Here is a 14,829-nt window from a genome sequence, read left to right as displayed (position 1 = left end):
CCTCATTCATGAGGTTTTGGAAGACTGCTGGAGCATTGCATAGTCCGAAGAGCATTACTAAATACTCATAATGCCCGTCGAGGGTATTGAAAGCGGTCTTCCATTCATCTCCAGGCTTTATATGTACTAAGTTATATGCCCCTCGGAGGTTGAGCTTCGTGAAAATGTTGGCTCCTTGCAAGCGGTCTAAGAGCTCAGGGATGAGCGGAAGAGGGTACCTGTCCCAACGGGTGATGGCGTTGAGACCATAGTAATCTATGAATGGCCTCAAGGAGCCATCCTTCTTGGCCATGAAGAAGAATCCGGCTCCTGCTGGGGAGGTCCAGGGCCAAATAAATCCTCTCTCTAGATTGTCTTGAATGTATTGTGTCATAGCTTGCGTTTCAGGCAAAGACAGAGGGTAAACTTGACCTCGGGGAGGAGAAGAGTCAGGTAGCAGGTCGATAGCACAGTCAAAAGGCCGGTGCTCAGGAACTGTTTCAGCTTTCTCTTTAGACAAGGAAGTAGTAGCCAAAGGCATTCTGGATTGGGATAATTCTGGTAGGCAGGAGGAGAAGTAGGCCGCCCCCCAGGCTGCAATTTGCAGAGTTTCCCAGTCAATGCGGGGAGAGTGCTTTTGGAGCCAGGGTAGCCCCAACACTATTGGGTGAATCGCCTTTTCTAGTATAAAGAAGGTAATCTGCTCCTCATGGAGGATCCCGGTGAGGAGAGTCACTAGAGCAGTAATGGCGGTAACTCGACCAGGGAGGGGACTCCCATGAATGGAGGAAATTTGCAGCGGTGGAGTTCTCGGTATTACTGGGATCTGTAGCTGTTCCACCAAGTCAGCCAAAATGAAACTCCCTCCAGCTCCTGAGTCAATGAAAGCCAGTGTAGGGAATGATCCTCCTGAGTACATCAGCACACAGGAACCGTGCATTGAGGAGCAGGATTCACACAGCCAGGGTCAGCTCCCCTGTGACACCTAGGCTTGGGAGTTTTCCGGACGTTCCTTGCACTGAGCCAACAAGTGGCCCTTGCCACCGCAGTAGAGGCAGAGGCCCAGAGAGCGAAGTCGCTGCCTCTCCTAAGTAGTAAGAGGACTGCTGCCCAGCTGCATGGGTTTTTCACCAGGCAACGAGCTGTGCTCGGCAGGAGGAGCCAGCGGTCGAGAAAAGGAGGGCACCAATGGAACGGGTTTATGTTCAGGCTTCAATTCTCAGGCTTGCTGCTGTAGACGGCGGTCAATCCGCCCGGTCAAGTCAATTAGAGATTCAAGATTATCAGGACATTCCCGGGCTGCAAGTTCATCCTTGATCCTTGAGGCTAGACCTTCAAGAAAAATACTTCGCAGGCTGTCCTCCCGCCAGCTCAATTCCGAGGCCAGCGTGCGCAATTCAACTGCGTAGTCAACCAAGGGTTGGGAACCCTGGCGTAAATGGAAGAGCTCCGTGGCCGCTGTAGACTGTCAAGCTGGCTTGCAAAGACCTGCTTGAATGTGTGGACAAACCGTTGAAGATCTCCGAGCAAGGAATCGCCTTGTTCCCACAGTGGAGAGGGACAAGCCAGGGCCCGGTTGTCCAGAAAGGACACGATGTAAGTCGTCTTGATTTGGTCAGATGGAAACTGCGCTGGCTGGAGAGAGAAGCGCATAAAGCAGTGGTTGATGAAACCCCGGCACTGCTTAGAATCCCAGCATAGCGAGGTGGTGCTGGCAGATGCAGAGGGCACTGATACTGGAACAGGAGGCGTAAGCGGAGCTGCAGCCTGGGGGGTGGAGTCAAAGATGGTTAGCCAGCCGTTTGACGGTGGCAGCCAAGAGATCCAGACAAAGTTCCTGCTCCTGCAAACGTTGAGCCATGCCCGGAATGGACTGCAGGCCGGAGAGGTCCGCCGGGTCCATGGGCTTGGCAAACTGTTGGAACTGTGGATCCTTGAGCTGGCTTGAGAGCTGGTGTATCCACTGAGGGAAGGCCCTCTAGTGGCTCTTTTAGCCGGGAGGCGGTGCAGGACCAGGAGACCTGTCAGGAGCTTCACCTTTACCAGCCCTCATTCCCTGCAGGTTGAGCCCTTGGGTGCCGGGGTCGGCAGGACTTAGGTGGAGTTCTCCTGGTGGAGGGAAGTCCAGTAGGTGGTCTAAGTCAAGGCTGGTGGAGATCCAGAAGAACGGAGATGGTCCGGGAGTTGAGGCGGGCAGCAGTGGTGCAACACAATAAACCAGGCCAGAAGTCGGGGCAGGCAGAAGACAAGCAGGAGCCAGAGAACACGCCAAAGGTCAGGATGGGCAGAAGACAGAAGAATCAGGATACCAAGCCGAAGTCAGAACCGAGGAGACAACCGAAGGCAAGAACAGGAGAAGGCGCGGAACCACAGGAGCAGGAACACAGGGACTCAGGAATAGGCACTGGAACAAGCAGGAACACGGGAACGAGGCAGGACCAAGCTGGAACATAGGAACGGAGACTGGAATGCAGGAACAGGCAACTAGCTACTCTCACGAGCTGACCTTTTGCCAAAGCTAGGAAGGGATGCAGGAAGTAGGCTTAAATAGCCCCAGCCGATGATGTCAGCATTGGGGGCCGCGCCGAGGTTTCCTGCCACGGCCCCTTTAAATCCCAGGCTAGGCTGTGTGCGCGCGCCTAAGGGGGAGGAGCCCAGGATGCAGTCAGCGGCATTTCCCTCGTGGAGAGAACACCATAGCAGAGCCCTGGAGCAGCCTACCCGGAGGCGCCACGGAGAAATGGCAGAAGCCGCCGTCTGCCGGTCAAGGTAGGGGGACCCAGCTGCAGCGGTCCACGGCTGGGATTCCCAACAGTATACATAATAGACAACAGAAAGGTGTGCATCCAGCTGTACTCGTGCTGCAAAAAATAAGCGTACAAAATGTAAGCGTTCAGCTCTGTGCCTCGATGAACGCCCAAAAACTGAGCGCCCTCAATGTTGCACAGATTGTGCGTAAAAGTGCATATCTCAATTAGACGCTGCTACCAATTGAACACTCAAGCAGGCATCCAACTAAGTGTCCAAAAACTGGGCGCACAACTAGACGCACTCACATGCTGGGGCCTACCATGCTGCACACAGTGATAAACCTAAGAATGGGGCCTAGCCCAAAAAGGCTACTCAACCCGCCAGGCTGCCCACGTCCCCTAAACTCTCTCGGAAGCAGGAACAAATGTCAGATTGGTGCGCCAAGCACAAAGACCGGAGAAAGGAGGAATGCCTACAAACAATCCTCCTTCTCTGTTCTCTCTTTTTTTTTTTTGCTTTACCTAAGCTCAGCCCATCTCGTCTAAGTACAGAGTCAGTCTCTGGCTGGGGGAGAGAGGGTATATACCATCACTGCCACGCTCGGCTTCCTGCATCCACTTGCCTTTCAGCTGTCTTTTACAGCTCAGTCCACGCCAGCTGAAAACTATCTACTGGACCAAGGCACTCAACTGAGGGAAAATCCAATATATATCACCTCAGGAATTCTTAACTGAAGGAGGAACCATATGAATCACCACAGAACAGCAGGGAAAATTTATTTTCTTTCTTCTTTTTTTCTTTCTGAAAACTTTAAGCAATCCTCAGTAGGGAGATGCACATCTACCATCTATTGGAGACGGAGAATACTGGTGGGCTGTTGTCACTGCAGGGGTATATATACTGTAATGTCGGCTTTGCTCTCTCTCCATCTGCTGGTAGAGGTGCATAACCCACTTGTTTTGGATCCACCTGTCTAAATGCTAAGAAAATAAATAATTAAAATGGATGGTGCAGCTCATGAAAGAAAAACTTTCTACTCTGCCACTGACCTGGAATGAGGAGAAGATTCATCTTCCAGCAGAACAATGATCCTAAGTACAAAGCATAAGTAAAAGTGAAAATGGAGTAGGTCAGCATAAAGAAACAATGGGCCTCATTTTCTAAAGTATCGCAGGCCTGCGGTACTTTAGAAAAATGCGGTAATGAGGGGCGGGGGGCTGAAACGGGGGGGGGCGGTCCTGCGCTAGCCAGCAGCGATCGCACCTCCGCAGTGCGATCGCTGCCGGCGGGCGCAAAAAAGGCAGCTAAAGGCCCTTACCTTTACGCTGTCCGCGCCATCCTCGCAGAGTCGGCCCCGGTGACGCCCCAACTCCTCCTCTTCCGGGGCCGACTCCGCCCCGATGTAGGTAGCGCAGGCGTGCGCTACCTTCGCTAGCTATCGCAGGCTTGCGCTGTTAGCGCAAGCCTGCGATAGCCTTAGAAATAATGCCCAATGTCCTCAAGTGACTCAATTAAAGTCCAGACTTGAATCCAAAATAAAATCTGTGGGCAAGACTAGAAAACTGAAGTCCAAGGATGATCCCCAGCCAACTTGAATGAGTTTCAGGTCTTCTGCCATAAAGAATGGGCATAAACTGCACTATCCTCTGTGCAAAGTTGATAAATAACTCTCAAACTATTCATAACCATTACTGTTCTAGAAAGAGCTTCCACCAAGTATTAAGTCAAAAGATGTGAAAATGTATGCAAAATCAGACTTTATTTTTTTATTCTTAATTACTTTTGAATATTTCTGTAACCCTCCTCTTGGTTTGGGGCCACCTAATCAGAGGGTTACAGCAAAGTCCCAGGGCCACAGATTCTCACCCGGATCTCTGACTTGTTCAAAACAAATCAGAAGTCAACCCTGGATGCTGGGGTTCACCGGAGGAAGGAGGTATACACTTCCAGGGCCCTTGGTGCTGTAGTGGGATTCTATATCACAGTCACTCTCTTTCATCAACCAAATTACAATCACTGGTCAGCTTATGCTCTTGGGTAGAGGAGTCATCTTGATGAAACCAGCCCCAAAACACTGCATGGAGTCAGCTATGTGTTCAACTAAAAATGTACTTGTTTGAAAAACAAAATCCACAACAGTATGGCAAAAATGATAACATCAGGAAAATCATAATCACAAAAACTATAGTTTCCTTACCCATAGTGCATGGTCTAATAGCTCCTCTACATTCCTCTGAACCAGTGACTGAGAAAAGCCCTTTCCAAGTAAGGTGGGAAATTGTCTTTTTCCTTTAGCATGTATTAGAAGGGAATAAAAATCCAAAAATCTCTCTCTCATTAAATGGAATAAAATGTGTCCAAAATAGCAGCTTCTAGTAGTTTCAACCCACTGTAACTACCATCAACCTCTAGTCCTTGCCAGAGAAGTTAAAATTGGCCTCTCTGTTGTTGAACTTGGTCCAAAAATATCACTGACATAATATTCTTCACCTCTAAAATTTTCTGACTTCCTGTTCACTGGTCGCAAGCAAAAATCCCAGAGAAAATCGAGTGGGTAGATAACTAGCCCTCCTGTAAGAATTCTAGTCAAAAATATCTCCAAACTTCTCTTCTCTCCATAATCTTCAACAAAGCAGTTCCTCTTGATCAAACCACCAGACAGCAGAAAGACATAAGGACTTAAGAACATAAGAAATTGCCATGCTGGGTCAGACCAAGGGTCCATCAAGCCGAGCATCCTGTTTCCAACAGAGGCCAAACCAGGCCACAAGAACCTGGCAGTTACCCAAACACTAAGAAGATCCCATGCTACTGATGCAATTAAATAGCAGTGGCTATTCCCCAAGTAAACTTGATTAATAGCAGTTAATGGACTTCTCCTCCAAGAACTTATCCAAACCTTTTTTGAACCCAACTACATTAACTGCACTAACCACATCCTCTAGCAACAAATTCCAGAGATTAATTGTGCATTGAGTGAAAAAGAATTTTCTCCGATTAGTCTTAAATGTGCTATTTGCTAACTTCATGGATGCCCCCTAGTCCTTATTTGAAAGTGTAAATAACAGATTCACATCTACTCATTCAAAATCTCTCAGGACCTTAAAGACCTCTATCATATCCCCCCTCAGCCGTCTCTTCTCCAAGCTGAACAGCCCTAGCCTCTTAAGTCTTTCCTCATAGGGGAGCTGTTCCATCCCCTTTATCATTTTGGTTGCCCTCTTCTGTACTTCTCCATCGCAACTATATCTTTTTTGAGATGCGACGACCAGAACTGTACACTGTATTCAAGATGCGGTCTCACCATGGAGCGATACAGAGGCATTATGACATTTTCCAATTTATTAACCATTCCCTTCCTAATAATTCCTAACATTCTGTTTGCTTTTTTGACTGCCACAGCACACTGAGCCAACGATTTCAATGTATTATCCACTATGACGCCTAGATCTTTTTCCTGGGTGGTAGCTCCTAATATGGAGCCTAACATCGTGTAACTACAGCAAGGGTTATTTTTTCCCTATATGCAACACCTTGCACTAGTCCACATTAAATTTCATCTGCCATTTGTAGAGATGTGAAACGGAACCGGAAATCGGTTCAGTTCCGGTTCCAATTCAAATCTTACAATTTTTATAGTCTGGCACGATTGTTATTTTTTGTTTATCGGCTGCGCCCAAGGCCGATAAACAAAAACCCACCCCGACCCTTTAAAAATGACCCCTTGTTTCCTGAACCCCCCCAAAACCGTTTAAAATTACCTGGTGGTCCAGTGGGGGCGCGGGGAGTGATCTCCTGCTCTCAGGCCATTGGCTGCGCTAATAAAATGGCACCGATGGCTCTATGCCCTTACCATGTGACAGGGTATCCATGCCATTGGCCAGCCCCTGTCACATGGTAGGAGCACTGGATGGCCGGCGCCATCTTTAAAAATGGCGCCGACCATTTTAAAGATGGTTAGCGCCATCTTTAAAGGTTCACCTTTATCCACATATTTATTAACCCCTTTGTTGTTGATTTGTTTAGGCAAGACTTCCCTTGGGTAAATCCATGTTGGCTGTGTTCCATTAAACCATGTCTTTCTATATGCTCTACTAAACGATTTTGATCTTGAGAATAGTTTCCACTATTTTTCCTGGCACTGAGTCAGGCTCACTGGTCTATAGTTACCTGGATCGCCCATGGAGCCCTTTTTAAATATTGGGGTTACATTGGCCACCCTCCAGTCTTCAGGTACAATGGATGATTTTAATGATAGGTACAAATTTTAAACTAATAGATCAGAAATTTCATTTTTGAGTTCCTTCAGTACCCTAGGATGCATACCATCCGATCCAATGTGATTGCTACTCTTTAGTTTGTAAATCTGGCCTACTACATCTTCCAGGATCACAGTGATTTGGTTCAGTTTGTCTGACTCATCACCCCTGAAAACCATCTCCAGAACTGGTATCTCCCCAAAATCCTCATTAGTAAACACGGAAGCAAATAATTCATTTAGTCTTTCTGCAATGGGCCTTATCTTCCCTAAGAGCCCCTTTAACCCCTCTGTCATCTAATGGTCCAACCGACTCCCTCACAGGTTTCTTGCTTCGGATATATTTAAAAAGGTTTTATTATGGAGTTTTTACCTCTATGGCCAACTTAATTTCAAATTCTTTCTTTGCCTGTCTTATCAATGTTTTACACTTAACTTGACAATGCTTATGTTTTATCCTATTTTCTTCAGATGGATCCTTCTTCCAATTTTTGAAGGATGTTTTTTGGGCTAAAATAGCATCTTTTACTTCACCTTTTAGCCATGATGGTAATCATTTTGCCTTCCTTCCACCTTTCTTAATGCGTGGAATACATATGGACTGCGCCTCTAGGATTGTATTTTAAACAATGTCCATGCCTGTTGAACACGTTTATCCTTTGTGGCTGTACCTTTCAGTTTGTTTTTCTAATTATTTTCCTCATTTAATCAAAGTTTCCCTTTTGAATGTTTAGTGTTAGAGCTGTAGATTTACTTATTGTCCCCCTTCCAGTTATTAGTTTAAATTGATCATGTTATGATCACTGTTGCCAAGTGGCCCCCACCACCGTTACCTCTCTCACCAATCCTGCGTTTCACTAAGAATTAAATCTAAAATAGCTCCCTCTCTTGTTGGTTTCTGAACCAATTGCTCCATGAAGCAATTGGTTCCTGGACAGTCCTGGACTGGACCCTTTGAACAACTGGACCTTCAAAGCGCATTGGACTCGCTGGAGTAATTCAAACCTGGAAGCGCGGCAACGCCACCAAAAGAACTGAATCTCAGAAGCGCGATAGTGCTGTCTACCAATAAGGGAAGTACTGTTCCACATTTATTCTTAAAAAATTATAAAACATTAAAAAAAGTCACAAAGAATAAGCACTCTTATCAAAAACAGGGCCGATGAGTAAATATGACCCGTAGCGGTTAATACATAAAGCTAACTTGCTAGTATGCCATGGGTGTTATGATGGTCCCATTTATAAATTAACTTATAAGATACAGCACATAGAAGAAAAAAGTTTTGATTACACAACGTATTGATGTGAGATATTGTGGCTCGTTGTGGTTTTGATTAACTGTTAGTATTTTCTGTGGTAAATTAAATCTCCCATTATTATTGCACTGCCAAATTGGTTAGCTTCCCTGATTTCTCTTAGCATTTCATCATCTGTCTGACCATTTTGTCCAGGTGGATGGTAGTATACACCTATCACTATACTCTTACCCAAAACACATGGGATTTCTATATAGATTCTACTGAGCATTTAGTCTCTTGTATGATCTTTATCCTGTTGGACTCTATAACCTCCCGGACATGAAGTGCCACACCCCCACCAAGTTGATCCTCCCTATCATTGCGATATAATTTGTACCCTGATATAGCACTGTCCCATTGGTTATCCTCCTTCCACCAAGTCTCTGTGATGCCAATTATGACAATCTCATCATTTTCTGCTATACACTCTAACTCTCCCATCTTACTTCTTAGACTTCTAGCATTGGCATACAGACATTTCAAAGTGTGTTTTTTGTTTGTATTAACAACCTGCTTTTCAGTTGTTAGGGATAATTTGGAATCATTAGCTTCGGTGATTTTTACATATAGGCACATGGACTACGTTTGCTTTTATTGGAACCTCTCTGTTGGGATGCCCTAACTCTCCTGTTTCATGAATATCCTTCAAGGATACATTTCTCCGAACTATGCACTGCTGAGTGACTGCCGGTTTTCCCCCTTGTTCTAGTTTAAAAGCTGTTCTATCTCCTTTTTAAAAGTTAGTGCCAGCAGCTTGGTTCCACTCTGGTTAAGGTGGAGCCCATCCTGTCGGAAAAGTCTCCCCCTTCCCCAAAGTTTTCCCCAGTTCCTTACAAAATTGGATCCCTCTTCCCTGCACCATCGTCTCATCCATGCATTGAAACTCTGGAGCTCTGTCTGCCTCTGGGGACCTGCACGTGGAACAGGAAGCATTTCAGAGAATGCCACCTTGGAGGTTCTGGATTTCAGCTTCCTACCTAAAATCCTAAATTTGGCTTCCAGAACCTCTCTCCCACATTTTCCTATGTCATTGGTGCCCACATGTACCACGACAGCCAGCTCCTCCCCAGCACTGTATATAATCCTATCTAGGTGACGCATGAGGTCTGCCACCTTCGCACCAGGCAGGTAAGTTACCAGGCGGTCCTCACGTCCACAAGCCACCCTGCTATCTAGATTTCTAATAAATGAATCACCAACTATGATGGCCGGCCTAACCCTTCCCTCCTGGGCACTAGCCCTGGGAGACTTGTCCTTAGTGCAAGAGGACAATACATCACCTGGAGAGCAGGTCCTTGCTACAGGATCAATAACCCTAGCAGCCGCCACTTTTCCTGGTGTCCGTCGTCCCCCCTTTATTACTTTACTCCCTTAATTTTGTAAACATTCACTTTATACTCATTAACCACACAGAGAGCTTTCTTTGGTATAAATAAGGCCGCAGCTTTTATTTAACAGATCAATAAAACTTCCCTGGGTACCCGAGCCGGTATGATGTCTCCACCGCTGCCCGCCATAGGCACCAAGCAAGGCAGTCTTGCTCCCTGGGCCCCCCGCCTTGTCCACCAGCAAGGGGGCCCCGACCATCGGCACGTTCCGTGCCATAACCATTTTCGCCACCCAAGGCGCTGACCGGCTACCACGCCGTCCTGTGATGTCACCGGCATCACTTGCAATATGCCCTACCGGCCCGGGTTACCGCCCTCTCCCAAATAGCTGCGACAATAACCACAATCAAGAATAACGTTTGAATTATACTAACTAACATGAGCATGCTATCTGATGCATACGTTAATCAGTTGTAAGAATGTACACTTATGATAATGCATACTTAACATAAGGTTGCTACCTGCTGCCTACGTGAATCGGTTATCAGAATGTACACTTATAACATTGCATGTTTACCATAAGTATGTTATCATGTCGGTATATAAAAAATCCAAAATAAATAAATCAATAAATATCAGCTGCATAATTATCTCAGTCGTAACATTGTGCACTTAAGTATTGTGTGCTTAACATCGTTATGCTATTTTCTTCTTAAGTTAAGTAGTTATAGGCATGGACACTTATAATGCAAGCTTAACATGCTACAATGTTAATCTTTTGTTGGACGTTCGCTCTTTGCAAATAAACAATCTCTATTTCAGCAAACAGGTTTTCTTAGGGTGGGTGGGTGGGATTTCTTGGTGCGCGCAGGGGCTAAAAGGGGGGTCTTGTCCTCGTTGCGGCCCTTTAAAGGGCCGTTGACGTCATCGGCCCACGCGGCCTCGTCGTCTCCTGCGCGCCGGCCGGGGGCGTGGCCTGGTACCATTTTTCTTCACGCGCAGGAGGAGCGGCTGGTGATGTCCCCGATCGCGCGCCGGTGCTGCCGCTTCAGCGCGCACCTCTCTCTCCACCTTCCCTGGGACGCCGTCCCCTGTTGGGGAGGGGCGGCGCATCGGTTATTGGTGGGCTCTGTGATTCGGTCCAGGCCCACCTATTTCCTGCTACACCAGGGTGATGTTCTCCTACTGGGAGACCTTTCTGATCCAATGCAGGCACTGGGGCTGCCAGTCTGGATTTGGGACTTGGTTACTATGTCCCTGACGGTCTCATTCAATGTACCACTCTGTCTGCCTCAGCTCCTCCAGAGATCGGGACTTGTTCCTTGAGAGCTAGGAGCTCTTTGCACCGAGTGCACACATACAATCTCTCACCGGCGGGTAAAAAATCATACATGTGACACTCAATGCAAAAAACTGGAAAGCCCCCCTCTTGATGCTGGACTGCGGCCTTCATCTTAGTTTTATTGAGTTCCTAGTTAAGTTTAGGATACTAAGGGAGTTGCAATCAGTACTTTAAATTTACAGGAATATTTACTAATTAATCTGCATTTTAAGGTTAGGATACTAAGGGAATTGCTCCAATTACATTTTATATGGGAGAGTCGACCAATCGAATAAAACTTGGGGACTGGCCATGAACAGGAGAAGATCTCTATATGCAAAAATCTCCCCAAAAGCTTTTACCAGAAAAAATATTAATGGCAGTGGCAAGGCCCTACTACATTTCTATAACCATTCTTTCACAATGAAAGTTTAGATTATATTGTACAGATCAGTGATTATAAAGCCTTATTTTAATACATTTTGCTTTGTATATTTTAGATAGGAGAATGTGAAAAACTTACATGGGTATGAAGACTTTAGAAAACACTCTACACACATCCACCATCCAGCCTACCCCTAGCTCCTCTTTCACATGCACATCACCCCTCTTGTCCCTCTGTTCACACAACTGTGTCCCCATTCTCCTTCCCTCACCTCCACCAATGTCCTGTTTCATCAACAGAAACAAGAGAAGAACAGCAGTAGGTTGGGCCATGTCCTTCTTGTCTGCCACCCATGATCCGACTGCTGCTTTGAACCAATTAGATGTACGGTGTCCCATACTGTTCAAGGCAGCAGTCAGGCCCTGAGCAGCTAAAGAGGAGAATTCATCCAGATATGCTGTCACTTTCCTCCTCCTTTTCTGCTATCAGAACAGCATCTAAGGGGGTGGTGAAATCAGGTGGAGATGAGAATGAGAAATGTCACAGGACAATCCCACCTCCCTGACTCTGACACTAGGCTTGGTCTCTTTCGTGAAGAGATAGATTTTGTGGCCCTTCCTGTAGCTGTAGAACAGCAGGCAAGGCTGGTACTTCAATTAGGCAACACAGACGGTCCCCTATTCCAAAAAAAGGTTTGAGGGAGACACAATCCCATCAGCGAGAGACCCAGAGGGAAGTTGTGCCAGAACTAGTGCCACCAAAAATAGTAGCACTGTGATGGACCCACTGCCACTCGGAGGAAGGAGCGCTGTACTGTAACTGCTACCAATAGATATGTTGGGGGAAAGGGAGTATATGACCAAAGGTTTGCCTAGGGTACCAAATACTCTTATGATTATTATTTATTTATATTTTACTTTTTGGCTCTTCTTGCATCTCACAGCAAGGGACCAAGAGTCCTGGTTTTAACCATGTGTTGCGGTAGTGAGTTGGGGTGGACCCTTGGGCCGGCCTGATGGAACTGGGGGTTCCGTCGTGGACAGGCCGGGAGGCGGAACCAAGCTGAAGCACCGAAGACCACTTCACTCTAAAGGTCCTAGATCCCCCCAGGAGGAACCTGTAGGGAACTGGACCGCTGGGACTTAGGAGATCACGGCAGATGAAAGGAAGCAGTGAAGGTTTCACTCTGGAAGTCCTGGATCCCCCCAGGTGGAGCCCGTAGGGATCTGGACCGCTGGGACTTAGGAGACAGCGAGAGATGAGACGAGGAGGAAGTCCGAGGGTTGAGGCAGGCGGCAGGCAGGGCAGGTCAGAAGCGAGCTGAAGTCAAGAACCAGGAAGTCACTGAAGCGAGGAACAGCCGGAGCTGAAGCCGGGGCAGGAGCACAGGGAGGACCCGAGGTCAAGGCAGGAACAGCGAGGTCAGCAGGGACAGCGAGGTCAGCAGGAACAGAAGGCAACTAGACACTCCGAAGAGGAACCTCGTTGCAAGGCGTTGTTTGGGAGTCAGACGCCGGCTTAAATACTGTGCTGGCGTCTGACGTCATCTAGGGGGTGGTCCAGCACTTCCGGGTGCTGGACCTTTAAATGCTCTGCCCTCTGTGCTGTATACATTTATATTATTAGATGCCTTCTCTGAAATTCCAGTATCAGATTGTCAGTGGGCAACTGAGCAAGAGACAGTGTGAAAGCTGGAGATAGACACATATTTCATTTGATTTATTGATTTCTTACAAGCCTATATACAAATTATGATCAAGGTGAGTTACAATTAAAACATTCATAAAAAAATAAAGCATATAAACAAAGCAATAAATAAGAAATACAAACAACATACCTCTTTGTCTTGTATGTTGGGATCGGCTTTATTTTCCATTAGTACTGCCATGCAGTTAATGTAGCCTCCATGTGCAGCACACTGTAGGGGAGTTCTTCCTGCATAATCTTGCACATTGGGATTAATATTATTTTCTATTAATATTTGACAGACATTAGCATTTCCTCCCAAAGCTGCCCAGTGAAGAAGAGAGTGCCCATCTTGATCAACCAGGTCTACTCTCGCTCCACCTGTAAAAATGAAGTGATACAATATAGATTTCAATGAAATCTTTATACTAGTATCAATAAAACATACATTTTGGAAATCAGATGCAAAAGGTATAAAATTTTACCCTAATTTATTTCAAGAAATGCCATGTTGTATCAGCCAAACCATCCCCTGCTATAATAAAGAACATCAAAGACAATTTAAGACAAATTCACAGAAAAGAAAAATAGGGTAGAGACATTTGAGCTTTGTAGTAGTACATACAATCAAATCTCTAATACATTAGCTAGTGTATATATATAGTATGTGCGTGTGTATATATAAGAAAGAAAGGAGACAGTTTGTGCATTCATGACAGTCTGAGGGTGACTGGAAATCAAAAGTTCCCAGGTATGGAGAGCGTGAATTTTTAAAATCCTTTAAAATTGTATTTTTCAGGTGTTATTTGATGAGTCTGCTGTTTTGAAATATTTTATTGGTGTTTGGGACATTTAAAAAACTTGAACATTAGTTTTTAATTTTTTCATCTTTTATTCAACTGTTTTTGAAAAAATATTATTAGTATGTTTAATATTTGAGGAATGGTGATGGTTCTATTTTTTCATTGTTCCACTGCATACACAATCTGGCTTCTTGCGGTTTACAGATCAATTTTTGTTAGCGCATTTGTATTTCTACTTTATGGTTGCTCTATTCTGTATTTGATGGGGTCTGTTTATGTTCTGAATGTGTGACTGAGGTGATACGTTCTCTTAATAGGAAGTGTATTAGTGTATTTGGGCTTTGGGAGGGTCAAGCCCACACCCAAAACACGACAATAGGCCTAATAACATATAGGTTCCATGTGTCTTTTTGGAAGGGATTTCTGGTTGTCATCACAGCAGTACATGTAAATATAATCCAAGTGATATTTTTACCTCAGAATACTGTACTTTGATATTTTTCATGTAAAATGTTATTATAAATACAGCACTCTTAACTGTGTGTGTGGAACAGGGCATTGTGCAAGGCTATCAGGTTTGCCTAAGGCACCTAATGCCCTTGACCAGCCATGGGTTCCAGAGTAGGTGGGGTGGTGGTGTGAGTTTTTAAAGTTTGTATCACTGGAGGGGGTTGGGCACAACTTGCAATTTTTACTAACACTATTTCTGCTATGCAAACTGATTATAAAAATACTACAGTGTGAAATCCAATTGCTATTGTTAATTAGCTTGTATTAAGACACTGCTGAGCATGCTGGCAATTGTTCACTATATAGAAACAAACAAGATGTTGGTGGAAATGGACCACATGATCTATCCAGTCTACTTATTTGTGCCTGCATTCTTCTTCCATGTGTCACTAAGATCCCTTTAAGATCAAAAATCAAAGCCAATTCTTTGGGTAAAACATTATTTTATCTGTATAAATTGGGTTTTTGATTATTGCAGGTCAAAGTATATTCAGCAGAATGCAGCTGGTC

General features: G+C 45.4%; 1 protein-coding gene across 9 annotated transcripts in view; it reads right to left on the bottom strand.

Moving 5' to 3' along the window:
* INVS (inversin) overlaps positions 1-14,829 on the bottom strand; it is a 1,037,426-nt gene that overhangs the window by 249,298 nt on the left and 773,299 nt on the right. For all 9 annotated transcript variants that reach the window (XM_029589897.1, XM_029589895.1, XM_029589896.1 and 6 more), the window contains one exon: positions 13,158-13,387. In XM_029589897.1, the coding sequence (XP_029445757.1) occupies positions 13,158-13,387 (230 nt within the window). The remainder of the gene's footprint in view (positions 1-13,157; positions 13,388-14,829) is intronic.

Source organism: Rhinatrema bivittatum, chromosome 2, assembly GCF_901001135.1.
Source record: "Rhinatrema bivittatum chromosome 2, aRhiBiv1.1, whole genome shotgun sequence".
Classification (NCBI taxonomy): Eukaryota; Metazoa; Chordata; class Amphibia; order Gymnophiona; family Rhinatrematidae; genus Rhinatrema; species Rhinatrema bivittatum.
Note: the sequence above shows the minus strand (reverse complement) of the source record. Positions and strands in the feature narration are given on the sequence as shown.